The following is a 23,972-nucleotide window of genomic DNA, read 5'->3' on the forward strand; positions in this document are numbered from 1 at the left end:
CTATTCTATACTATTCTTATTCCTATTCTATTTTCTATTCTACTCTGTTCTATATTCTATTCTATTCCTATTCTATTTTCTTCTCTATTCTGTTCTCTATTCTATTCTATTCTAATCCCTATTCTTATTCTATTCTGTTCTATATTCTATTCTATTCTTATTCCTATTCTATTTTCTATTCTGTTCCTATTCTATTCTATTCTTCTATTCTATACTATTCTTATTCCTATTCTATTTTCTATTCTATTCTGTTCTCTATTCTATTCTATTCTAATCCCTATTCTTATTCTATTCTATACTATTTTCTATTCTTATTCCTATTCTATTTTCTATTCTATTCTGTTCTCTATTCTATTCTAATCCCTATTCTTATTCTATTCTATACTATTTTCTATTCTTATTCCTATTCTATTTTCTATTCTGTTCCTATTCTATTTTCTATTCTGTTCCTATTCTATTCTATTCTTCTATTCTATACTATTCTTATTCCTATTCTATTTTCTATTCTACTCTGTTCTATATTCTATTCTATTCTATTCCTATTCTATTTTCTTCTCTATTCTGTTCTCTATTCTATTCTAGTCCCAACTCTTATTTTGTCAAGTGAGCCCACAAGCTGCGAATCCCTCTTGCTTCTTCTTTTTATCTCTACCGGACCCAGCTGGCATTGTATATAGAGAGAGGGAATTTGCCCTTGCCAAAGATGGCCGCGAGGGCGTCCCTTTTCCCCACCTCTACCTACAGGCGCCTGCGCACAAAAGAAGGCGGCGAGACGGGGGCGTGGCCGGCGGTGCAGCCACCGCCTCCTCCTCCTCGGGGTGGGCGGGGCCGGCGCTAACGTCACTCAGCTGGCCATGGGCTCACGCCGGCTCCGGGCTTGGTGCCTGGCGCTCGTTCTGCAACCGGCGCCCGCAGCAGCTCGGCCAGCCGCTTCCCGGGCTTGGCGGCGGTGGCTCAGTGCCCGTCCGGCCCGGGCGCCCAGGATGGAGTATCAGGTGAGCTGCGGAGATGCTTATAAAGCCAGGCGGAGGAAAGAAACCCTCCGCCGGGGTTGCGTCAGCCGGCGCACGTGTTAGGATCGCGCGCAGACCCTGCGCCTTCGCCTAGGACAGGGCGGGAGGGGGGGTGCGTGGCTGGGAGAAATGCACGCATGCAAAAAAATAAATAAATCTCCGCTGCGCTGTAGAGCCTCCTCCTCCTCCTCCTCCCTGTTGCAAAGCAGGAGTAGCCCTCCCTCTCATTAATGAGTAACAAAATTGCAACGAGTAGCGTTTTTCTTATCCTGTTTCTCTTTCTACTGTTTACTTTTCCTTCCCTGGCAAAAGCTGAATGGGCTCAGTGTTAGTTTACAACCTTGGGGCTGGAGGGGACCTCAGAGGTCTTCTAGTCCACCCCAGCCCTCCTTCCTGCTCAAGGCAGGAGACCTCGCACCATCCCCGTCGAATGGTTGTCCAGTCTTATTTTTTTAAAACCCTCCAGGGATGGTCTGTAGAGATTCTCCGTCATCCAAGGTTGTGGCGGTCCCAAAGATGCTTTTTCAGGAGGCAACTGGTTTGTTTTCCTTTTGAAGACATTTCGCTTCTCCTCCAAGAAGCTTCTTCAGCTCTGATCGAATGATGGCGGGGAGTGGAAGGATTGATGCTCCTTGCAGACAGCTGGTCCTTTGCATCCTTTTAGAGGGCCGTTGAGGCCACTTGGAGGTTTCTCTGTGTCCTCAGGGTCACCTGAGTGGTGCAAAAGATTCCTGTAGTCTGCAATTTTTCCCTCTGGAGATCCATTCCTCCTCCCACCCCATTCCAAGGGTCTCCATCCCAAATTGTGTAGCTAAAGGTCTGTAGAGATTCTCAATCCTCTAGGTCATGGTTGTCCCAAAGGTGCTTTTTCAGGAGGCAAATGGACTTCCTTGGTTTTCTTTTGAAAACATTTCGCTTCTCATCCAAGAAGCTTCTTCAGCTCTGACTGGATGACTGTGGGGATTGGAAGGATTGATGCTCCTTGCAGACAGCTGGTCCTTTGCATCCTTCTAGAGCAGTGTTTCTCAACCTTGTCAACTTGAAGATGTCTGGACTTCAACTCCCAGAATCCCCCAGCCAGCGAATGCTGGCTGGGGGATTCTGGGAGTTGAAGTCCAGACATCTTCAAGTTGACAAGGTTGAGAAACACTGCTCTAGAAAGAGTCCTTGAGGCCACCTGGAGTTTTCTCTGTGTCTTCAGGGTCACCTGAGTGGTGCAAATGGTTCCTGTAAGTCTGCAATTTTTTTCCCTCTGGAAATCCGTTCCTCCTCCCACCCCATTCCAAGGGTCTCCATCCCAAATTGTGTAGCTAAAAATCTGTAGAGATTCTCAGCCCTCCAGGCCATGGTTGTCCCAAAGGGGCTTTTTTTCAGGAGGCAACTGGATTTCCTTGGTTTTTCTCCTTGTTCTTTCTTGGATTTTTGACCTGGAGGGCTGAGAATCTGGAGAGACTTTTAGCCATGCAATTGGGGATGGACACCCTGGGAATGGGGTGGGAGTAGGGATGGATTTCCAGAGTTAAAAATGCACCGCTGATGGTGATGGAATGGGAACAACTGGTAGTCTTCCATCTCTGGGGGCCGTGCTCTGAAATTTTTCTTTCTCTTAGCGGGGGTGTCTTTGAAGCACTTGGAGGTTTATCTCTGCCCTCAGGAGACTGGGAGTTCTAGTCTGGCCTTAGAGATGAAAGGCAGCTGAGTGATTTTGGGCCAGTCACCAGGAGACTGGGGGTGGATGTGAAGCCGATCTGGCTGCGACATCTGTCACCCCATTGATCGCCACGGTTGATTCGGCTGATCTGGCTGGCTAGGCGGGTGTCCTTCCTCCCTCACCGCTCCATGTGCCGAAGCTGTGTGCTCGGTGGAAGAGGACGACCATCCCAGATAGAAGGAGTATACCAATTTTCGGTCAAGGGTATATGATAGCTGCGCTCCCCTGCTAGAACCTCCAAACCAAGTCAAGGAGATTGGGGTTTTTAGTTCCACCTTAGGCATGAAAGTTAGCTGGGTGACTTTGGGCCAGTCACCGGGAGACTGGAAGTTCTAGTTTGGCCTTAGAGATGAAAGCCAGCTGGGTGACTTTGGTCCAGTCACCGGGAGACTGGAAGTTCTAGTCTGGCCTTAGAGATGAAAGCCAGGTGGGTGACTTTGGGCCAGTCACCAGGGGACTGGAAGTTCTAGTTTGGCCTTAGGCATGAAAGCCAGGTTGGGTGACTTTGGGCCAGTCACTGGGAGACTGGAAGTTCTAGTTTGGCCTTAGGCATGAAAGCCAGGTTGGGTGACTTTGGGCCAGTCACCGGGAGACTTGGAGTTCTAGTTTGGCCTTAGAGATGAAAGCCAAGTGGGTGACTTTGGGCCAGTCACCGGGAGACTGGAAGTTCTAGTTTGGTCTTAGAGATGAAAGGCAACTGGGTGACTTTGGGCCAGTCACCGGGAGACTGTGAGTTCTAGTCTGGCCTTAGGCATGAAAGCCAGGTGGGTGACTTTGGGCCAGTCATCGGGAGACTGGAAGTTCTAGTCTGGCCTTAGAGATGAAAGCCAGGTGGGTGACTTTGGGCCAGTCACTGGGAGACTGGAAGTTCTAGTTTGGCCTTAGGCATGAAAGCCAGGTTGGGTGACTTTGGGCCAGTCACCGGGAGACTTGGAGTTCTAGTTTGGCCTTAGAGATGAAAGCCAAGTGGGTGACTTTGGGCCAGTCACCGGGAGACTGGAAGTTCTAGTTTGGTCTTAGAGATGAAAGGCAGCTGGGTGACTTTGGGCCAGTCACCGGGAGACTGTGAGTTCTAGTCTGGCCTTAGGCATGAAAGCCAGGTGGGTGACTTTGGGCCAGTCATCGGGAGACTGGAAGTTCTAGTTTGGCCTTAGAGATGAAAGCCAGCTGGGTGACTTTGGGCCAGTCTAGTCTGGCCTTAGAGATGAAAGCTAGGTGGGTGACTTTGGGCCAGTCACCAGGAGACTCGGAGTTCTAGTCTGGCCTTAGGCATGAAAGGCAGCTCCTTTGGGCAAGTTCCTCTGGCTCAACCCACCTCATAGGGTTGTTGTGGTGATGGTGAAAATAGGAGAAGGACGTGTTCTTTATGTTTGCATACATAATAAAGGCAAGATGCAAATAAATAAATAAAAATAAAAGGCCTATCAGTGCAGGCCTGTGTTCAAAGGAATTTCTATTACCACGGTTTTTATTTATTTTATTAGCTTATCAAATTGAGAAACCACCCATCCTCAGAGCTTTTAAAATTCCTGCCTGCAGAAATATGGAGCCGTTTCCTGCCCCCCCCCCGCCCCCCCCCAAACCTGGAAAGTTGTCCTCACCTTACCCCAACGCCTCTGGTTTTCCTCTCCTCCCAAATGTTGACATCTTTTAAAATCTTCAATCTCTTTCATCTTGCATAATCTGTTTATTCCCCTTCCTGGCTCTTCCTGATGCCGTTTGGAAGAAGATTAAAGTTTTCCCAAGTTGTTGTTTCTTCTTCATCTTCATCTCCTTCTTTTGTCATTCTCTTCCTTCTCCTCCTCCTCCTCTCCTCCTCCCCTCCCTCCTCTTCTTCCTCTTCTTTTCTCATTCTCTTCCTCCTCCTCCTCCTCCTCCTCCTCCTCCCCGTCTTCCTCTTCTTCCTTTCTCCTTCTCTTCCTCCTTCTCTCCTCCTCCTTCCCCCTCCTCCTCTTCTTTTCTCGTTCTCTTCCTTCTCTCCTCCCCCTCCTCCTCTTCTTCTTCCTCTTCTTCTTTTCTCGTTCTCTTCCTCCTCCTCCTTCCCCCTCCTCTCCTTCTTCCTCTTCTTTTCTCATTTTCCTCCTCTTCTCCTCCCCTTCTCCTCTTCCTCCTCCCTCTCTTCCTCTTCTTCTTCTTTTCTCATTCTCTTCTTTTTCTCCTCCTCCTCCTCCCCCTCTTCCTCCTCCTCCTCTTTTCTCGTTGTCTTCTTCTCTTCCTCCTCCTTTGCTCCTTTTTGCGATTAAGCAACTTTGAGCAACTTTGAGCGTGAAATGACTGGCTCAGTCATTCTCCCGCCTCCAGCCCACTAAGCTGCTTTTCCAGGAAATACTATCCAACCACGTGTGAAAAAATGTACAGGCCCCCAGGGCATCCATGCAAGCGTGTGCAAGAGAGCAGGGCTGATTTCCGAGCAGGTTTTTTTCTTTTCTTGTTTCTTTTGGTGCAAAGAATCCTTCCCCTTCAGGCCTCATGCTGTTATTTTTTATTTTTTAAGTAGACAAGCCGGAAAAATGGAGGTGAGAGGCTTTCTTTTCTATTTACATCGAGCAGAGTTTGGCAGTTTTGTGAATAGCTTTCTCCCCTGCAGGAGAATTTTTGAAACGGCATTCCAAAAATATTTGCTTGTTTTTGTTTTTTTCCCAGAGGCAATAAGAAAAAACCCAAAGGCATTTTTTCCCCTCTTCCCTTTCCTAAAGTCTGCATCCTTCCAATCTCTTTCCATAGCTTTGCACTTCGGGAAGACACGGGGAATAAAGGATGTGCGTTGTTTAAAACCCATAGTTGCCTCGGAGATCTGGGGGGTTTAAGTGAGGGTCTTACCCAGCAGCAGTTGTGCAGCCCTGGATCCCAAATGTTAAAATTAAACATTAAGGATTGGCCCAAGAGATAGGTGCAGGAATGGCAGCCCTGCAAAATACAGTATTGACACAATTTTGCACGCAAAAACAGTGTAATAACCCATGTGCGTCTTGAATGGAAGTGCTTCCGTGTTTTAGAAATGGAACATCCTGTTGCACGCTCACTGCCCTCTCCATCCGGCTTATTTTTAGCTCAGGCCCACCCCTCAAATCCTGTCTAGTTAAGCCCCTTCTCTGCCCAAAATCTGCAAGGGCCAGCTGGCTGGAGTAGATTATTATAAATCTGCATTTATCTTTTATCTGCATTTGTGTTCTGCCAGCCTACTTGTTGTTAGTTGCGAAGTTGTGTCTGACTCATGGACAACATTCCCCCAGGCCTTCCTGTCCTCTCCCATCCTCTGGAGTTCATTGAAGCTCTTGCTGGCTGCTTTGGTAACTCCATCCAATCACCACCTCCTCCTCCTCCTCCTCCTCCTCCTCCTCCTCCTCCTCCTCCTCCTCCTCCTCCCCCCCTCCTCCTCCTCCTCCTCCTCCCCTTCTCCTTCTCCTCCTCCTCCTTCCTGTCCTCTACCATCCCCTGGAGTCCGCCTAGGCTGTACTGTTTCAGACAAATGGCTATCCAACATCTTCTTAAAGACTTCCAGTGTTGAGGCATTCACAACTTCTGGAGGCAAATTGTTCCACTGATTAAGTGTTCTAACTGTCAGGAAATTTCTCCTTAGTTCTAAGTTGCTTCTCTCCTTGGTTAGTTTCCACCGATTGCTTCTTGTTCTGTCCTCAGGTGCCTTGGAGAATAGTTTGACTCCCTCTTCTTTTTGGCAGCTCCTGAGATATTGGAAGACTGCTATCATGTCTCCCCTGGTCCTTCTTTTCATTAAACCAGGCATACCCAGTTCCTGCAATCCTTCTTTATATGTTTTAGCCTCCAGTCCCCTAATCCTCTTTGTTTATCTTCTCTGCATTCTTTCTAGAGTCTCCATATCTTTTCTACATCGTGGTGACCAAAACTGGATGCCGTATTCCAAGTGTGGCATTATTACCAAGGCCTTATAAAGTGGTATTAACCCTTCATGTGATCTTGATTCTCTCCCTCTGTTGATGCAGCCTAGAACTGTGTTGGCTTTTTTGGCAGCTGCTACACACGGCTGGCTCCTATTTAAATGGTTGTCCACTAGGACTCCAAGATCCCTCTCCCAGTTACTACTCTTGAGTAAATATAGTCCACCTTTGCCATGTTTTTCTTTTGGGATCCCTAGTAGAAATAATTCTGGCCTCATCAATCTTATGGTATTATTGTGGGCATCAAACGAAGAGAAATTCACTAGTAGCTGCCTTTGGTCTCCAGAAGGAAGGGACAACATGAAGCTTAGAGACGTTTGCAAAAATATTGTGTCGAAGTGGGATTCGGTTAGTGTCTTCCTGTGTGTTTGGGGAGGGGTCGTGGTTGTGACTTCAAGATGCAAAGCACCCACTTCTTGGTGTATAGATAGTCCTCAACTTACAACAGTTCATTTAGCGTCCATTTGGAAGTTACGGCGGCAGTGAAAAAAAGTGGCGTGTGGCCGCTTTTTCACCCTTATGACGGATCAAAATCCAGGCGCTTGGCAACTGGCTCGTATTTATGACGGTTGCAGTGTACCGCGGGGTGTGTGTGTCACGTGATTTCCCCTTGGGCGACCTTCTGGCAAGGCAAGTCCGCGGGGAAGCGGGATTCACTTAACAACCGTGTTACTAATTTTAACAACGGCAATGATTCACTTAACAACTGCGGCAAGAGAAGTTGTAAAATGGGGCGAGACCTAACGAATGTCTCACTTAACATCAGGCATTTGGGGCTCAATTGTGTGGTCGGAAGTCGAGGACTCCCTGTATTGGGTTGTAGAGCCACCGGTCTGCATTCCAAGGGAAAAATCTTTAAAATGTTTGCAAATAGCTGCTCTAAAACCAGACTAGATCTCACTTAGCAACCTAAATTTTGGGCTCAGTTGTTGTGAGTCGAGGACTACCTGTGTTCTATTTGTCCGAGTGTGATAAGTCACACAAGGAATTTCCCTCCAGTGTATAGTCTCAGCCTACGTGGAATGCAACAGAGTAATCATCATCATATGAATTATACTTTGCTTTATTATTATTATTACTTTGATATTATCATCATCATAATATCAAAGTAATAATAATAATAATAAAGCAAAATAGATTCACTTAACAACTGTGTTACTAACTTAACAAAAAAAGTGGCAAGAACCGTCGTAATATGGGGCAAAATCCACTTAGCCAGCGTTTCTCTTAGAAACGCAGAAATTTAAGGGTGGAATTGGGTTCATAAATTGAGGACTAGTAACTTGGAAAGCCAAACCACTCCCCAACCCCTGCGTTCCCGGTTTGCCTGGCTGAAAATCAATACAAATCCTGTTGGCGCTCGAACAGATTGCAACACTGCTAAACACGAAGGGAAGATCAAATTAGCTCTGGATACGAATCCAAACAGGCAGATCCGGCTCTGGGAAAACAACTGGATTGCGGTCTCGGTTGTGAAAGGACACTTTGTACACCTTGTGGGAGGCGCCCGTGGATCGCCTCCAGCTGTTTGTGCACATTTCACAACGCACAAATGGTGCAAAGGACTTTTGCGCGTGCAGGCATCAGAAATGTCCTGACGTAGGCTAACCCAAATCGCGAAAAAGACTCCCTTGTCCCAACCAAGCCCCTTTTTATGACGCTCCTGTGAATTCCTCTCGTTCACATCCAGCAAAGTCCCAGCCAACAGCCTTTCAAGGGTGAATTGACAACCACAGACCTTATCAGGCTTGGAAAGCTGCCAGGCTGATATCTTCCCAAACTCCACGCTGTAGCAGCAATTCCTTGGCAAGAAGTCAGGAGCAGATCTTCACCCGAATGAATTGAACTGATTGTCTCCTGCAAACTCCACTCCCCTTTCGTTCCTCTTTTATTTCCTCTGGGAGGGGCCATTCATCATCCACCTGTGGCTTTACTCCCAAGTCGGCCCTTGTTCACATCCAGCAAAGTCTTTCCAGGGAGGATTTACAGTCACAGACCTTATCTGGCTTGGAGAGCTGCCAGGCTGATATCTGCAGAACCTGGCAAGGAGTCTTGGAGATTTACGAACCAATTAAGTGAACAAATTGTCTCCTGCAAACTCCACTCCCCTTTCGCTCCTCTTTTATTTCCTCTGGGAGGGGCCATTCATTGTCCCCTTGTGGCTTTACTCCCAAGTCGACCCCTGTTCTTTAGCTGTTCCCTTTGTCTGGCATCTCTGCACATGCGCCCACTGGGAACAAGCTCCAGCTGTTCTTCTGCCTCACTGATGTCTGACTCTGAAGGCAGCTGATAACTGTCAGACGGCCCTGGCCCCCTCTCTGCCTCCGACACAGAGCCCTCGTCACAGCCTTCCCCAAACTCCAGGACTGGCCCAGGTTCCTCCCCAACTTCCTCATTGTCCGAATGTGCCACCATCTCTGCTGGCCGCTGGCGGGCCACAACCAGAAACTTTTCAGGCATAGTACCGTGTCCCTAAATGAACCAGCTCTGCTGTCAAAAACCAGCCACTTTTGCAACACCTTTGTCAATATTTTCCTGGCCCTTTTGTTAGAGTCTGGATTTTGATTGTTTCCAAAGCATAAACTTTCTTCGCACCGACAAAATTCCCAGAAATGTTTTTCGGTCCTTCTGTTGGGAGCGTGGAGCAAGGAATCCGGCCCTACCTGGGAAAATTACACCTTGGTGGTTCGTGCCAAGGGCATATTTTCACGATTCCGTCTCCTGATCCGCCAAGGTTTTTGGGAAGATGAAATCCAGGAAGGATTATGGCAATCGTTTCAGAAAAAAAAAAAAAAAACAGGTTGCTTAGCACTCAGCCCCTTTGTCCAAGGAGAAGGTGGGAGGAATTTTGAGTCTCGAGTCCCGTTATCAAATTTTATTGTCCCCCCCCCCCCCCCAAGGTTTTCCCTTCTTGGCTTTCAGCGTAGAGCCTGTATGTGAGGATGTAACATTTACCCGGCTGATAATCTCTTTGGGAAAAGTCCAGATTCTTGGTCTGCACAACTCTGAGCTCTTTTCTGCTGTGAGATGCGAGTCCTCGCAAAAGTGTGGTGTTTACACGGATTGTGTTTTATTCCTGAGGTTTAGCTCCGGCATTTCAGTCAGGAAATTCTCATTTTAGCTCCCCTGTGTGGTAAGAGTACTTTGAGGGAAACTCTCCTTCATCTGTCCTTCCTTCCTTCCTTCCTTCCTTCCTTCCTTCCTTCCTTCCTTCCTTCCTTCCTTCCTTCCAACTTTTGCCTCCCTCCCCCCTACTTCCATCCATCTATCCATCCATCCGTTTCACCTCTCTCCTCCTTCCTCTCATTTTCCCCCTGCCTCCCTTCTTCTTTCCATCCATCCATCCATCCATCCATCCATTCATCTATCTTTTCCCCCTTCCTTCCTTACACTCATCTTTCCCCTCCCTCCCTCCCTCCCTCCCTCCCTCCATCCATCCATCTCTTTACCCTCCCTCCCTCCATCTATCCCTCCATCTCTTTCCCCTCCCTCCATCTATCCCTTCATTCATCTCTTTCCCCTCCCTCCCTCCTTCCCTTCTTCTTCTCATATTCCCCCCCACTTCCATCCATCCATCTATTCATCTGTCTCTTTCTCCTTCCTTCCTTCCACTCATCTTTCCCCTCTCTCCCTCCTTCCATCCCTATTTCTTTTCTCCATCCATCAATCAGTCTCTTTCCTCTTTCCTTCCTCTTCCTTCCTTCCTCTCATCTTTTGCCTCCTTCCCTCTTTCCATCCATTTATCTATCCATCCATCTCTTTCCCCTCCTTCCCTCCTCCCTCCTTCTTTCCATCCTCTCATCTTTCCCCTCCCTCCATCTATCCATCCATATTTTTCCCCTTCCTTCCTCCCCACCTCCCTCCCTTCTTCGTCTCATCTTTCCCCTCCATCCCTCCATCCCTCCTTGCTTCCATCTATCAATCCATCTCTTTCCCCTTCCTTCCTTTCTCTCATCTTCCCCCTCCCTCTCTCCTTCCACCCCTCCCTCTTATCTTTTCTCCATCCATCCATCCATCCATCCATCAATCTCCTTCCTTCCTTCCTTCCTTCCTTCCTTCCTTCCTTCCTTCCTTCCTTCCTTCCTTCCTCAGTGCATAAAAGTACACAAAAGTATACAGGATTAAAAAAAAGATTAAGAAAAAAACAGCATACGGTAAATAAAAGAAAAAAACAGACTTATAACTTCCACCCTTCCTTCCATCAATTCATTGCCATCCATCTCTTTCTCCTTCCTCTTCCACCCTTTCTAATCCCCACATCTCCCCTTCCCTCTTTCCGTCTTTCCACAAAATGCCCAAATAAAGTTTCTACCTTTTCACACACATCTTCATCATTTTCCTCCTGATCCAACTGGTCAGCGTCGCTATTACCACAAAGCCCTATCGATTTTGCGACCCCATCTTCTCCTCTGGCTATTTCACGATTCTCCCAGTCACACCATTGAAAATGAAATTCAATGGCGAAAAACGGAAGGTTCTACATTTAGGCAAGAAAAACGAAATCCACAGGTACAGTATAGGTGGCACCTCGCTCAATAGTAATAACTGGGAGAGGCATCTTGGAGTCCTAGTGGAAAACCATTTAAATAGGAGCCAGCTGTGTGCAGCAGCTGCCAAAAAAGCCAACACAGTTCTAGGCTGCATCAACAGAGGGAGAGAATCAAGATCACGTGAAATGTTAATACCGCTTTATAATGCCTTAGGAAGGCCACACTTGAAATACGGCATCACAGAATACGGTTACCACGATGTAAAAAAGATGTGGAGACTCTAGAAAGAGTGCAGAGAAGAGCAACAAAGAGGATGAGGGGACTGGAGACTAAAACACATGAAGAAGAGTTGCAGGGACTGGGTATGTCTAGTTTGATGAAAAGAACTAGGAGAGACATGATAGAAGTCATCCAATATCTCTGGGGCTGCCCCAAAGAAGAGAGAGTCAAGCTATTCTCCAAGGCACCTGAGGGTAGAACAAGAAGCAATGGGTGAAAACTAATCAAGGAGAGAAGCAATCTAGAACTAAGGAGAAATTTCCTGACAGTGAGAACATTTAACCAGTGGAACGACCTGCCTCCAGAAGTTTTGAATGCTCCAACACTGGGAGTTTTGAAGAAGATGTTGGGAAACCATTTGTCTGGAGTGGTGTAGGGTTTCCTGCCTGAGCAGGGGGTTGGACTAGAAGACCACCAAGGTCCCTTCCAACTCTGTTATTCTATTCTACTCTATTCTATTCTGTAATTATTTTATATCCTATCCTAGTCTATGTTATGTTATGCTATCTTATCCTATCCTATTCTGTAATTATTTTCTTTTTTATTCTATTCTGTAATTATTTTCTATTCTGGTCTGTAATTATTTTCTATCCTATTGTATTCTATTCTGTAATTATTTTCTACTCTATTCTATCCTATCCTCTTCTATTCTGTAATTATTTTATATCCTATGCTATGTTATGTTATGCTATCTTATCCTATCCTATTCTGTATTTATTTTCTTTTTTATTCTATTCTGTAATTATTTTCTATTCTGGTCTGTAATTATTTTCTATCCTATTGTATTCTATTCTGTAATTATTTTCTACTCTATCCTATCCTCTTCTATTCTGTAATTATTTTATATCCTATTCTATGCTATGTTATGTTATGCTATCTTATCCTATCCTATTCTTTAATTATTTTCTTTTTTATTCTATTCTGTAATTATTTTCTATTCTGGTCTGTAATTATTTTCTATCCTATTGTATTTTATTTTGTAATTATTTTCTATTCTATCCTATCCTCTTCTATTCTGTAATTATTTTATATCCTATCCTATGCTATGTTATGTTATGCTATCTTATCCTATCCTATTCTTTAATTATTTTCTTTTTTATTCTATTCTGTAATTATTTTCTATTCTATTCTATTCTATAATTATTTTCTATCCTATTGTATTCTATTCTGTAATTATTTTTTTATCCTATCCTATTCTATCCTCTACTACAGTGTTTCTCAACCTTGGCAACTTGAAGATGTCCGGACTTCAACTCCCAGAATTCCCCAGCCAGCGAATAACACTGCTCTACTATTTTGTAATTCTCTTCCCTTCCCCTCTCCTCTCCTCTTCTCTCCTCTCCTCTCCTCTTCCCTTCCCTTCCCATCTTGGTGCATGCATTAATCTTGCACACACTATGACTTTCTCCATTTTTTCAGCTCAACCTCCGTAAAACCCAATTCAAATAAATTTCAAGGTTTATCACATGGCCCATTTCCTGGGCGTTCGGGAACCCTGCTGCCTTTCCTCTTAGATGTTTGTCAAGGGTTGTGTTTGCTCAGAGGGGGAAGGAAAGCTATCTCCCTCTCTCCCCCCCCCCTCTGGGGTTACAACCTTCACAGAGACAGGACGATGGACGGACTCTGTCGGCTAGTAATGTCCAGCGGGGCTGGCTCGCAGGCAGCTCGCACTCTAGCCATGGAGTCCCCCAAAATCTGCCAGGGAGGATCTTGCAATAAGCAGAATTTTTCTCCCAACGCTTTGCCGCCTTCTGAAAAGACGGTTGTGTGCACAACTAAACGGGAATTCCAAGCCGATTTCTTCCTATTTCAGGTGTCTTTTTTTGGGTGGGGGGGATGGAGGAGGCGGTGATTAGGGAAGGTTTGAGAGATTCTCAAGAGGAGCTTTGCTTCCTTTCTCCAACGGAAGGACCGGCGGGGGGGGAAAAAAACCCTCATGTCTGCCTGTTTGCAATTCTAGGATGCTATTCGGACTCTGAATACCCTCCAGACCAATGCCAGCTACCTGGAACAGGTGAAGCGAGAGCGGGGAGACCCCCAGCTCCAGTTGCAGGCCATGGCTGGGTTTTTGGAACGGACCGGCTTGAAGGTAAATTAGCTTTATTTTTTTTAATTTGGGGCGGGGGCTTTCCTTGTTCCTGGGGTGGGCAAAACCCACATTTTTATTTAATTTTATTTATACACTTATATCATCTTTGCAACATTTCTACATCCTTTACATATCCATTGCATTTCTTTTATCTATACATATATGTCTTATGTCTGTCTGTCTGTCTGTCTCTATCTATACATACTGTATTTTTATATAACTTTTATCTCATCAATTCCATGCATTACATCTTTTATATACCTTTGATTGCCTTATATTTCTTATTTTGTACTATTTTTATACAGAGTCGATCTTATATTTTTTCCCTCTTGTTAATTCTGCGGTTTTGTATTTATTTTATGGTCTCTTGATCTTTTTTCTTCCCTTTATCGCTTTCCTATTTTTCCCCGCTTTCCTCTAGCCAATTCCCATACTAAGTAGTATTCGGATTCTTCTTCATCTTTTAGCTCTTTTGTGAGTCTGTCCATTTCAGCGCATTCCGATATTTTTTTTAATCACGTTTTCTTCTGTTGGCTTATGTTTATTTTTCCAATTTTGTCCGTATGTGATTCTTGCCGTAATTACCGTATTTTTCAGAGTATAAGACGTACCAGAATATAAGACACACCAAGGTTTTGAAGAAGCAAATTAGAGGAATAGACAGGACAGAAAGAGAGAAAAATGCAGTAGGTAGGTAGGGAGAGAGAGAGAGTAGGTAGGTAGGTAGGTAGGTAGGTAGAGGGATAGAGAGAGAGAAATACAGTAGGTAGGTAGGTAGAGAGAGAGTGTAGGTAGATAGGTAGGTAGAGGGATAGAGAGAAATAGAGAAATACAGTAGATAGGTAGGGAGAGAGAGAGAGAGTTTGGTAGGTAGGTAGGTAGGTAGAGGGAGGGAGAGAGAGAAATAGAAAGAGCTGGAGAGAGAGAAAAATACAGTATATAGGTAGGGAGAGAGAGAGTAGGTAGGTAGGTAGATGTTTCCAGGTGTATTTATCCATGTGCTGGAGAAGAAAATCGCTGGCAATCTGCAGCACCTAAGACTTCGTTTCTGCTGGCACAGCACTTGATCAACATAATTCTCATCAATCTGTTGAAGAGCTTTCCAAAAGGGGGGAAAAAGTTTTTGCACTTAGCAAACCTCCCAAAAACAGCCCGTTTTTCGCAAAAACGGGCCCGTTTTTTTTTAAAAAAAAGGCAGGGATAGCCTTGGGGGGACTTGCAGAGTGTTCCGGGGGGGGGGCAAAAACGAGCAAAAACCGGCCTGTTTTTTGTCAAAAAAATTGCGTGCATAGCCTTATGGAGGCTTATAGAGTGCTGCTGGGGGCTGGAGGAGGGCAAAAAACGGTTCGTTTTTTGCTCATTTCTGCCCTCCCCAGCCCTTAAGAGCTCTCTGAAAGCCTCCTAGAGGCTCTGCACGGCCATTTTGGTGAAGGGGTTTTGGGAGGCAAACAAATAGCTGTATTTGGTGTATAAGACGCACCCAGATTTTCAGCCTCTTTTTTTGAGAGAAAAAGGTGCGTCTTATACTCCGAAAAATACGGTACACGTAGAATTAGGTGCTTAATTTTTTTCATTACATTTTTTTCCTCATACTTCCTCTTAATTATTCCTAATAAAAATAGTTCCGGTTTTAGTTCTATTTGGTGCATAGTAATCTCTCCGAGCCAGTCTTTTTCTTTCGCCCAGTATTTTTTTTGCAGATGTCCGCATCCGTCACTTATGATAATGCATTCCGTGTGGTTGGTTACATTTCCAGCATGCTGGTGAACATTCCGGAAGCATTCTCAAAACCCACTTTTTTGAGGGTCTCGTGCTTTTGAGGGGGGGGGAGAAACGAGGAGCGGAGGCAGGGTGAGGGCTACTCACCCTGGATTCCTGGTACGACGGGGTAAGGATGCCGAAAGCAAAAACTAAACAGGGGTTTTGTCCGGCAGGTTGAAGACCTGGATCAACTCAACGTCATTCATGTTACTGGGACAAAGGGCAAGGTAAGAGGAGGGGAGAGGGTTGAAGACTTTTTAAATTTTTATCAGCGATGAGTAACAACAAATATGACGTCTGTGATAATCCCAGCACGGGATTGTGGGCATTGCAGTGTTTCAAATAAATATATCAAGGGAAGGAGATAAGATAGGATAGGTTAGGAAAGAAAGAAAGGAAAGAAGGAAAGGGAAAGGAAAGGAAGAAAGGAAAAGGAAAGGAAAGAAGGAAGGGAAAGGAAGGAAAGGAAAAGGAAAGAAGGAAAAGAAAGAAGGGAAGGGAAAAGAAGGGAAGGAAAGAAGGGAAGGAAAAGAAAGAAAACAAGGAAAAGAAAGGAAGGGAAAGGAAAGGAAGAAAAGGAAAGGAAAAAAGGAAAAGGAAAGGAAAGAAGGAAGGGAAAGGAAAAGGAAAGAAAGGAAAGGGAAGGGAAAGAAAGGAAATGAAAAGAAAGAAGGATGGGAAAGGAAAGGAAGGAAAGGAAAAAGGAAAGGAAATGAGGAAAAGAAAGAAGGAAGGAGAAGGGAAAGGAAAGAAGGAAAGGGAAAAAATGAAGGAAGGAAAGGATAAAAGAAAAGGAAAGAAGAAAGGAAACGGGAAAGGAAAGGAAGGGTGGGAAACGGGGAAGGAGGAAGAAGAAAGGAAAGCAGAAGAGGGACAAAGGGAAGGAAGGAAGGAGAAGGAAGAGGAAGAGAAGAAGGAGAGGAGGAAGAAAGGAAGGGAGAAAAAAGGAGAAGGGAACGGAAGGGAATAAGGAGAGGGAAAAGGGGAAGAAAGAAGGGAGGGAGGGAAGGAAAGAAGGAAGGACCATTCAGTCCTTACAGTTTGGAAACAACATTGCTCCAGTGAGCCGTTTTTAGCATCAAAAGACATTTTCCAAACTGATTGAGAATAATTCCCCAATCCCTTCCTTGGCACCAAAGTTTGCCCACTTTTCCATCCACGTAAAATATCTGGAAGGGACAACATCTGGCAGAGAACCCGAGAGAAGACGATTGGCAATCGACCACGAAACTAGTTTTAGAAACTAATTCAGGGTATGAAGTGAAGGGGTCGGCAACCTTACGGCCCTCGTGGCCCCTTCAAGCCCCCCCTCCCTTGGCCCAATTTTCAGAATCCTGGTTTGCGATGTTTGATTCAGCTGTTCAGGGGGAACCAGGCTGGCCCAGATGGTGGGCAGCTTGAATTCCTTCCTGGTTTGAGTGGGGGGGCCTGATATTTCTTCTCCCCCCCTTTTTTTTAACCCATCAGGGTTCGGCCTGCGCCTTCACGGAACGCATTCTGCGCAACTACAATTTGAAGACCGGCTTTTACAGGTAAATGTCCTTGTGGGCTGCTTGGGGGACTTAAATTATCTTCCGTGCCAACTGGAAAATTAGCTAGAAATTCAGTGTTTTGGGTTTATCTTTGCTTTCTTTTGCCACAGTCATTCTCCTTCTATTTGCAGGTCTTTCTCCGTCCTCCTCTTTATTCTTCTCCTTCTCCTCTACCTCTCCTCCTCCTCCTATTCCTATTCTCCTCCTCCTTCATCATCAGCACCTCCTCCTCTTCTTCCTTCTCTCCCTCCTCCTCTTCTTCCTTCTCTCCCTCCTCCTCTTCTTCTTTCTCCTCCTCCTCTTCTTCTTTCTCCTCCTCCTCTTCTTCTTTCTCCTCCTCCTCTTCTTATTCTCCTCCTCCTTCACCACCAGCTCCTCCTCCTCTTCTTCCTCCTCTTCTTCTTTCTCCTCCTATTCTTATTCTCCCCCTTCACCACCAGCTCCTCCTCCTCTTCTTCTTCCTTCTCTTCATCCTCCTTCCCTTCTTCTTCCTCCTATTCTTATTCTCCTCCTCTTTCACCACCAGCTCCTCCTCATCTTCTTCTTCCTCTTCCTTATCTTCCTCCTCCTTTTCTTCTTTCTCCGCCTCCTCCTCTTCTTCCTCCTCCTCATTCTTATTCTCCTCCTCTTTCACCACCAGCTCCTCTTCCTCCTCTTCTTTCTCCTCCTTCTCTTCCTCCTCCTTTTCTTCATTCTCCTCCTCCTGTTCTCATCTTCCTCTTCTTCTTCCTTCTCTACTTCCTCCTCCTATTCTTATTCTCCTCCTCTTTCACCACCAGTTCTTCCTCTTCTTCTTCTTCCTTGTCCTTCTCTTCCTCCTCCTTTTCTTCTTTCTCCTCCTCCTTCTCTTCCTCCTCCTCCTATTCTTATTCTCCTCCTCTTTCACGACCGGCTCCTCCTCTTCTTCTTTCTCCTCCTTCTCTTCATTCTCCTCCTGCTTCTCCTCCTCCTCTTCTTCTTCCTTCTCTTCCTTCTCTACTTCCTCCTCCTATTCTTATTCTCCTCTTTCACCACCAGCTCCTCCTCTTCTTCCTCCTCCTCCTCCTCTTCCTCCTCCTTTTCTTCATTCTCTTCCTCCTCCTTCTCTTCTTCTCCTCCTCTTTCACCACCAGCTCCTCCTCCTTCTCTTTCTCCTTCTTTTCTTCATTCTCATTCTCCTCCTGCTGCTTCTCCTCCTCCTCTTCTCCCTCTCCTCCTCTTCTCTTCTATTTTCTTTTCATCTATTTTCTTTCTCTCCTCTTTCTCCTTCCCCTTTTCATCTCCTCACACACACACACCCTTTTTTTTGTTCATTCCATTTTTAAAACTTCCCAATTATCCAACTGATGGAAACATAACAAGCATTTTTGATAGTATTACATTGGAAAAGGAAAAACTATTCTGCACAGTTGTTGCAGTTACGTCTCTGGAAACTTTTTTCGGTTTCCTGGCATTCTTGATTTTTTTCCAGCTGGTGAACAGGGTGCCCAACTAAGCAGGCCTTTGGTCTCAGCTGGCACAATCTCTCTGAAAAAAGAAATAAAATGCACACACAGGGCTACAGTACTTCAAAAGCTCTGCTTCCTTTTGAAATCAAAGTTCAAACTGCATTAATTGTACCTTGAATTGTTATTAATCCTCATTTGATTTCCGGAAGATAAACAGAATTCAGTGTATTATAAAATCCTGCTTTCAAAACTGGCTGAGCGATGGGTTGGTGGTGGTGTGGCCTGCCAGTGGCCGGCAGAGTCGGACAGTGAGAAGGTTGGGGAGGAAGATGGACCAGTCCTGGAGTCTGGGGAAGGCTTGGACAAGGGCTCTGCATTGGAGGCAGAGAGGGGGCCAGAGCCGTATGCCCAGTTATCAGCTGCCTTCGGAGTCACACTGTTCCCAGTGTGCGCATGCGCAGAGCTGCCAGAAGAAAAGAACAGTGGAGAAATCGGGGTTAGGAGTAAAGCCACAGGTGGAAGGTGAATGGCCCCTCCCAGAGGGAATAAAAGAGGAGCAAAGGGGGAGGGGGCTTTTGCAGGAAACAATTTGTTCTTTCGGTTATTAGATTTGTTTCAGGAGTGTGAAGATCTGTCCGTGAATCTCAGGGACTCTGTGCCCAGCCTTTCCTTGCACAGCACCTCAATTGGCAAATATTTACATGGCAGCTTTTCAAGGCAGATAAGGTCTGTGGTCATACTCCTTTGAAAGACTCTTTGCCAGGCCTTGGCTGAATGAGAGGAATTCACATTTGTTTAATAAAAGGGGTTTTGTTGGGACCAGGAATCTGCCTCCTGTTTTTTGGGGAAGCCTAGCTCAGTACAGATGGAGTTTTTCCTGACTTCATTACATTGTACAAAATACCTTCATCGCTCCGGGATTTCTGCTTCCGATCCTGGCGTGAGAGTCGTTCAAAACTTGATCTAAGTAATCCTGTTTCTCTGATTTCTTTCTCTCTCCCCCCCGCCCCAAAGTTCACCTCATCTGGTTCAAGTCCGCGAGAGGATTCGGATTAACGGTCAGCCAATCAGCCAAGAGCTTTTTAGCAAATACTTCTGGCAGGTGTATAACCGCTTGGAGGAGACCAAGGTATGTTTGGGGTCACCTGATGAGGAATCCCATCGAAGAAGCCAACAAGCACAGGTGGTCGGGATGAGATGGCGGGGTTGGGACGAAGAAATGGAAGGGACAAGGAAGGGACGAGCACAATGGAGAAAGCCACCCCCCACTCCAGTTTTTCCAATGTTTTCCTGAGCTTTCTGTCTTGGTGGATAAAAAGAATATCACCATCTCCGTCCCCCAGATCTAGCTTAGGAATTAGGAGAAGCTCAACTATTTGTAAATCTTTGAGGTGAGCACATTCCAGAAATCAAAAGAGGTTCATTTAGACTGAGCCTAGATTTTGATAGTGACCAACGGGAGGTGGGTTTGAGGCAATGATGAAATTCAATTTTTTTTTACTACTGGTTCTGTGGGTGTGCCATGGTGGGCATGGCAGGGGAAGGATACTGCAAAATCCCCCATTCCCTCCCCACTCCAGGGGAAGGATGCTGCAAAATCCCCCCCTTCCCTCCCCACTCTGGGGCCAGACAGAAGTGGTATTTGCCAGTTCTCTGAACTACTCAAAAGTTCCACTACCGGTTCTCCAGAACCTGTCAGAACCTGCTGGATTTCACCCCTGGTTTGAGGTCTTGATAGTCCATTGCTCCAATTCCGATTGTCAGCGTTCCAGATATCATGCAGAATTAAATCAGAGTCCAAGGCAAAGCTATCCTTAAAGTTCCAATTTAATAAGACAGGCATGTTGGCACATCTGTGGAAATCCCAAATCTAAAAGCTTCCTGGGATTCCACCCAGTTGAAAGTTCATGATCTTATCCCCACACCCATAAATCCATCACATGGTCCAATCTTCTTCAGCCACGCTGACATTTCCACCCATCTAGTTCCAGTCAGGTGCAGAGGTGCAGAGAGAAAAGATGGCCTTGGGCTTCTAGAAAAGAATGACAACAACACATTCCACAGTTCTACTCCTTTCTATTCGCCCCTCCCAACTACTACACTAATGAAACAGCATAGGAAAATAATAGAGAGTGTGGCAGGCCAAAAATCCTAAAATGGAATATAACTCCAGGCCTGACACACGCATAATAAATAATCAGTTTATTATATATAACTGCCGGCCTGACGCCAATCCTCCTAACCCCCTTTGTGGTCTTCTCAGGACTCCCATCATGCTTCCATGCCTGCCTACTTCCGGTTCCTTACGATCATGGCTTTCCATGTCTTCCTGCAGGAGAAGGTATGTTGGACTTCAAAAGTCCCTTTTATAAAATTGGGAAAGATAGATGTGTTTGAGTAAGGGGTCATCGTGATTGTTCAGAGGTTGACGATCTGCAGAGTCCAACCTCTGGAGATTCTCAAGGAACCCACCCTGGACACTCTCAACCCTCCAATTGAGTTGAACCCAAACTTGATGCTTCCATGTCGTTCTCTTGATAGAGAAGCCGTTTGGACCATCCCTTTAGAAGTCAACCCTATAAAATCTCACTTCTGGCTCTCTCTGAAGTGATTGTTCTGACTGAGGCTTCCTTAGAAAGCACGAAGCGGAATCTTGGTCCCGGCTAAACCCCTTTTATTTACACGACTGTGAATTCCTTTCATTCACAGTCAGCCAGGCTTTAGCAAACAGTCTTTCAAAGGAGTGTTTATCCACACGAACCTTATCTCGCTTGGAGGGCTGACAGATCATTAGTTTCCAAACACAGCCAACTTGGCAGAAAATCTCTTATAATTACAAATAGAAATTTCCACTCTTGACACGAACGGTTTCCTGCAAAAGCCCCCTCCCCGTTCGTCCCTCTTTTGTTTCCTATGGGAGGGGCCAATCACCTCCAAGGCTTTACTCCCAAGTCGACCCTGCTTTCTTAGTTGTTCTTGTCCTCTGGCAGCTCTGCACATGCGCACATGGGGAACATGCTCCAGCTGTTTTTCTGCCTCACTGCTGTCTGGCTCCCTCTCTGCCTCTGATACAGAGCCCCCGTCTGAGCTTTCCTCAGCCTCCAGGACTGGCCCATGTTCCTCCACAGCCTCCTCACTGTCCGACTTTTCTGTCAGCTCGCCACAACACTGATCCTAGTTGGGTTTCAATAAATTAGCTCATTATTGAAGACCAAAATATGACAGGGTGCAATTCCCATATCCTCACCCAGCGAAGTAACTACAATCTACAATCTAGAGGACCCAAACCTCTCTTAGCCAATGAGACCATGACCTATTTTGTATCTTCTTCCCAGGTTGACTTGGCGGTTATAGAAGTTGGCATCGGGGGCGCCTACGATTGCACAAACATTGTCAGGTATGGAGGTTGGACGTCTGGGGGGAGGGCTTCATCGCTAGCCCTCAAAGGGGTGGGTTTCCCTCTCTATTCAAAAGAGGATTGGTGCTTGGTGGACATCTGCAAGGCTTTCTAGGACCATGTCAAGAATCTCACTTTCCCTCCTCGGAGACTGAAAGTATTAGTACCCCTTTATAAAACCTCAGTAAAGCCGCACCTGGAATACCGCGTCCAATTTTGGTCACCGCATCACAAAAAGGGATGTTGAGACTCTAGAAAGAGTGCAGAGAAGAGCAACTAGGATGATTAAGGTCCTGGAGACCAATACATATGAAGAATATGTATTGCATGGAATTGGGCTTGCCCAGTCTAGAGAGAAGAAGGGCCAGTGGGGACATGATAGCAGTATCTCAGTATTTGAGGAGCTACCAGAAAGAAGAGGGAGGTCGACTTATTTTCCAAAGCCCCAGAGGGCAGGACAAGAAACAATGGGTGGAAACTAATCAAGGAGAGAAGCAACCTGGGATTAAGGAGAAATTTCCTAGCAGCGAGGACAATTAATCAGTGGAACAGCTTGCCACCAGAAGTTTATGGGTGCTTCATCACTGGAGGTTTTATAAGAAGACGCTGCACAGCCACCTGTCTGAAATGGGATAGGGTCCCCTGCTTGGGTAGGGGGTTGGAGTAGAAGACCTCCAAGGTCCCTTCCAGCTCCAGTTTACTTTAGCTTAAATTTACTTTATTGTCATTGCACATCGTACAAGGAATTAAATGCCGTCTTCAGCGTACATTATAACTATAAAAATAAAAGCACAAACACGCATCCTTCACACTCTATATAAATGAAATTGAAAACCCCTGATATCGCATTCATATTTCACTATACCGTAGAATTCAACATAGTTACTGGCCTGGGATAGAAGCTGTTTTTCAGCCTATTTGTTCTGGTTTTTATTATCCGGTACCGGCTGCCAGGTGGTAATAGTTCAAAAAAAAAAGGTAATAGTTCAAAAAAAAAAAAAGGGTGCCCAGGATGAGATGGATCTTTAAGGATGTTATGAACTATCTTAAGGCAGCGGGAGCTCTGAAGCTCTTCCAAAGAGGGGAGAGGGCCGCCCATGATCCTCTGGGCAATGACGTTGACCCTCTGGAGCGCATCCTATCTGCCCCTGTGCAATTGGCCAACCAGACACAGGCGCAGTAAGTTAAAATACTCTCTATGGTGCAGCGGTAGAAGGTCACCAGCAGTTTCCCCTTCAGTAGTTGTTTCCCGAGGTCGTATCATCTCTGCTGGGCCCTTTTGACCTGATTGATTCTGATTGATTGATTGATTGAGTCTTCTAGATCTCCCCCCCCCGTTTTTTCTTTGTCTTTGTTGTAGGAAGCCAATAGTGTGTGGGGTCTCCTCCTTGGGCATTGATCACACCAGCATCTTGGGAGACACCATCGAGAAGATAGCTTGGCAGAAAGGCGGCATTTTCAAGGTAAGATCCTTGAGGGGGGAGGGAGGAATCTTCTTCCCTCTGCCTTCGTGTTATTAAGATGGGCGTGAGCAGCAGGACAAGACACTTCTTGGCTCTCCGATGACTCTAGAAAATCCTTCTAAATCGAATAAGCAGTTTTGACCCTGGCTTAAATTTCTTCAAAAGATCCAGAAGTTTTCTCTACCTCATTTGCATGTTTTGTGCTCATGGACTATAAACTATGAATAATGTACACGTAGTCCTTGGAGTGGCCTAGAGGGGGAGCTCTCGCCTCACCCTCAGGAGGCTGTGAGTTCAATCCTAGGTTAGAGGCAGATATTTCTCTCTCTCGGCACAAGGAGAATTTATCTGCCGAACAAAACTACTCATCGGCAACAAGAAAGGCATCTGGCCAGGAAACACTCAGCTCCATTCAGTTGCCCCGACTCCATCTCACAAGAGATTATAGGGTCGTTAAAAGAAGAGGATGATGATACCTTTAGTTACTACAGTTCATTGAGTCACTGTTTGAAGTTACAACAGCACAGAACAAAAGTGCCCTATGGCCATTTTTCACACTTATGGCCGTCACAGAATGCCCATGGTCCATGTGACTGATCGCAATTCAGACGGTCGGCAACTGTACTTGTGTTTATGACAGTTGCATTGTCCCTTTTTGTGACCAAAAGGGGAAGCCAGATTCACTTAACAACTGTGTGACTAACTTTAACAACGGCAACGATTTACTTAACGACTTCAGGCCATAAAATGGGGGCAAAATTCACTAAAATGCCTCGCTTAGCGGCATCGATTGTAGGCCCCATCGCAGTCGTAAGTCGAGGCTGCCTGTAAAATAGAACATAAGTAGAACAAGATCCTTAATATTTGGTATTGCTGCACAGCCTGGGTGAAAA

The 23,972-nt window shown here is 45.7% G+C and overlaps 1 protein-coding gene across 3 annotated transcripts in view; it reads left to right on the forward strand.

Moving 5' to 3' along the window:
• Nucleotides 1–23,972, forward strand: part of FPGS (folylpolyglutamate synthase) — a 38,123-nt gene that overhangs the window by 3,458 nt on the left and 10,693 nt on the right. The window contains exons 1-8 of one of the 3 annotated variants that reach the window (XM_087704627.1): nucleotides 852–995; nucleotides 13,371–13,499; nucleotides 15,434–15,487; nucleotides 16,728–16,792; nucleotides 19,234–19,348; nucleotides 20,483–20,560; nucleotides 21,555–21,616; nucleotides 22,977–23,079. In XM_087704627.1, the coding sequence (XP_087560753.1) occupies nucleotides 855–995; nucleotides 13,371–13,499; nucleotides 15,434–15,487; nucleotides 16,728–16,792; nucleotides 19,234–19,348; nucleotides 20,483–20,560; nucleotides 21,555–21,616; nucleotides 22,977–23,079 (747 nt within the window). In that variant the 5' untranslated portion in view covers nucleotides 852–854. Of the gene's footprint in view, nucleotides 1–851; nucleotides 996–12,989; nucleotides 13,224–13,370; nucleotides 13,500–15,433; nucleotides 15,488–16,727; nucleotides 16,793–19,233; nucleotides 19,349–20,482; nucleotides 20,561–21,554; nucleotides 21,617–22,976; nucleotides 23,080–23,972 lie in introns of those variants that run through there. The other 2 variants (XM_087704629.1, XM_087704628.1) reach the window with 2 other exon arrangements.

This window comes from Thamnophis sirtalis, unplaced genomic scaffold, assembly GCF_051295495.1.
Source record: "Thamnophis sirtalis isolate CommonGarterSnake01/CBP01778 unplaced genomic scaffold, rThaSir2_p1.2 scaffold_2, whole genome shotgun sequence".
In the NCBI taxonomy this organism is placed as follows: Eukaryota; Metazoa; Chordata; class Lepidosauria; order Squamata; family Natricidae; genus Thamnophis; species Thamnophis sirtalis.